The sequence below is a fragment of the Gekko japonicus genome, unplaced genomic scaffold (genome assembly GCF_001447785.1).
Source record: "Gekko japonicus isolate JY-2015 unplaced genomic scaffold, Gekko_japonicus_V1.1 scaffold814, whole genome shotgun sequence".
In the NCBI taxonomy this organism is placed as follows: domain Eukaryota; kingdom Metazoa; phylum Chordata; class Lepidosauria; order Squamata; family Gekkonidae; genus Gekko; species Gekko japonicus.
The window spans coordinates 565,647-568,474 of record NW_015169799.1 but is presented as its reverse complement, the minus strand read 5'-3'; the positions used below and the strand labels follow the sequence as shown (position 1 = coordinate 568,474).

Here is a 2,828-nt window from a genome sequence, read left to right as displayed (position 1 = left end):
ACTCTGGTTAGTTGAGTATCTTCAACTCTGAAGTAGCTGAAATTTTGTTAAGTGATGGATGTATATTTCTTCATTGCAGAATATGAAGCCAGCTTAGAAGATCACATAACATCAGACACATCTGGTTTTTACCAAAGGATGCTGGTAGTTCTTCTTCAGGTAAACTTGTACTGCATGAAACTGAAATAATAAGCAAGTGTTACTTTAGTCAATGCAGTTTACTGAAGGCTGTATGTCGTGTGAAGTGGCCCTGAGCATTCTAAAGCAGGGAGAAAAAGGAGATATAAACCTTTGGCTGAGGAACGTAACTATTTGTGATTTCTTGAGAGCAGTAAATATGGAAAAGGTTTTGCACATTGGGTGAGAATATGTGCTGCAGAGATTTATTCCAATCTCAAGCCCTGTTTTATCCTTCTTACTCCATTTTCATCTGCTCCTTGGAGCCTTTATTTCAGTATGCTAGATCGGCAGTGAATGGTATTACTTCAAGATCTACATCATTTGAATAGATGTTCCATGTTTTCACTGATGTTGACTTAAGGGTCTTTAGTGGACCTGCTTGAACAAAACATCCACACTCAAAATGCATGTGGTACTTGTGCATGGTTTGATTCCCTCTAGTACCCATTCACGTATTGGAAGCATTCATCCTATGCTGCACGGAGTGCAGGAAAAACAGTATGGAATGCAGGAAAGATGGAGTGCAGGAAAGACAGTATGGGTACGGAGTGCAGGAAATACACGGAATGTAGGAAAGACAGTATGGATACAAAATGCTCTTTGCCTCATCATGCCTCTTTTAGTGGCATTGACTAAAGTATACTAAAGTATAGCCACAATTTTGTTTCTTACGTTTACTAGTGCCTTCTTACCTTTGCCTTTTCTCCCATTTTAGGCTGGTAGAGATCCTGATGGCCCAATTAATGAGAGCTTAGTTGAGCAGGATGCTCAGGTAGGTGAAGATTTCCTTTGTCTCACTACTGAAATGTGTTTTAAGTACTATATTTAATAAAAAGTGCAAGTGGGATTCCCTTGAGGGAACAATTCTGTTATGGAAATACTTGGTGGTGGTGAAATTATGAGTGTTCCATGAACCTTGGAGATTAACAGTTGTGTTTATTATTTTATTGTACTTTAATTAGTGGAATATTCAAATCTAGGCTAATAGATGAGCATTGCTAGTGGGCAGTTGGGTGGATTGTTAAGAATAATGTTAGAGGGAAGGTTATTACAGGATCATACCTGGTCTTAATACACATAGTAGAGATGTATTCTTCCTTGCTCTGAATCTGGTCTTGCTCAAGTGAACCTTGTCAAGGCTTGGCTGTGTTCCATGTTGATTTACAGCCAACTCAACAGTTCCACATAGCAGAGCAGCCGTCTGGAGTTTTCAAAGGTTCTGGCGTGATCTCTGTCAACCTTCCTTTCATTGTTGCTGTTCATTGACAACAGTAAAGAATCCAGCTGGTATTTTAAACTTTTCACTTCACTTATCTTGAATTGGAAAAAAAGAGAGGAAAGTTCAGGTGAGCCTGGGCTGTGGGAAGGTTGTGCAATATATCTGAGCTCTTGTCGAGGGCTCGGTTTTATCCCGACTTGGGTTGTGAGATGATGTCAATGGCTCCCGACATTTTCACAATAACCCCATGAGGTAGATTAGGCTGAAGGATGGTGATGGACCGTTGATTTGATTTTTATCCCGTCCTCCCTGCCAAGGCAGGCTCAGGGCGGCTTACAATAAAAAATATATATTAAAACACACGTGCTTATACAATACAGCATCATAAAGTACAAAGCATACCGAATCACAGTACAAAATAGAATAAAGTGCTGGTGGCGGTAGCGTCCCGGTGACCATAATAAGATGGTCCAAAGTATTTGATTCCTGGTTTCCAGATTTTTGTCCACATTTATCCAGTACACTGTTCTGGCCCATGTCAGTGTCCCAGTAATTCTGTTGTTCTAATAAGGATGACTCATAAGAAGGTAGAGTTTTAAACAGGGCCACAGCCAGGATTTTTCGTTTTGTGGAGCAATTTGTTTTTTGTGGGGTATCCATTATGCTTGTACTTAATCAATCACTGGAGATTTTGAGAGTGGAGCCTGAGAAGCATGGGGTTTGGGGAGGGTCTTTAATGGGATATAATGTCATAGAGTCAACTTGGAGAGCATAGGTGTAATGCCAGAGGATCTCCAGCCACCACCTGGAGATTGGCAACCCCAGGAGAGTGTGATTGGCTTCCCTCCCCCACCATGCCCCCTCTCTCTCCCTCCCTCCCTCTCCCTCCCTCTCCCTCCCTCTCCCTCTCTCCCTCTCTCCCCCCTTTCCCAGCAGCACCCAGGCTGGGGAAGGAAAGAAAAGTTGCTGTGCCCCTTCTGGTCAGTTTCACTCCCTTTCTTTCAGCTGTTATACAGACAAGGCTGCTTCCCTTTCTTCCCCCAGCCTCACCGCATCTGTGGGACTAGGCACACTAGGGGTGGGGTGTCTGGCATCAGGTGGTGGGCTGGGCTTGTGGGTGATGAGGCTTTGCCCCCAAATGTCCTACCGTGGCTATGGGCCTGGTGTTAAAACCTCTGCCATCGTCTTACTTTAATATAACTGTATTACAGAATTTGCTACCACATGTGACTGTCTTAAGACTCCTCTAGGGAAACAGATGTTTTTGATGAATAACATTTTCCATGGTTCTGCCTTCTTCCCTTTGAGCTGCTCTACAAACAGGAAAAGGGAGGGGTAGGAACAGACTAACCACTTAGGTCATTTTAGATCAGACTGCCTTTGTGGTTAATTATAGTAATCTTTTTTCAACGGAGAATGGCTTCGTCAA

The 2,828-nt window shown here is 42.8% G+C and overlaps 1 protein-coding gene across 1 annotated transcript in view; it reads left to right on the top strand.

Annotated features, from left to right (window-relative positions):
- The window catches only part of ANXA5 (annexin A5), a 31,150-nt gene that overhangs the window by 17,812 nt on the left and 10,510 nt on the right, over positions 1 to 2,828 (top strand). Inside the window, exon 8 of the mRNA XM_015417092.1 lies at positions 896 to 952. Within this exon, the coding sequence (XP_015272578.1) occupies positions 896 to 952 (57 nt within the window). The remainder of the gene's footprint in view (positions 1 to 895; positions 953 to 2,828) is intronic.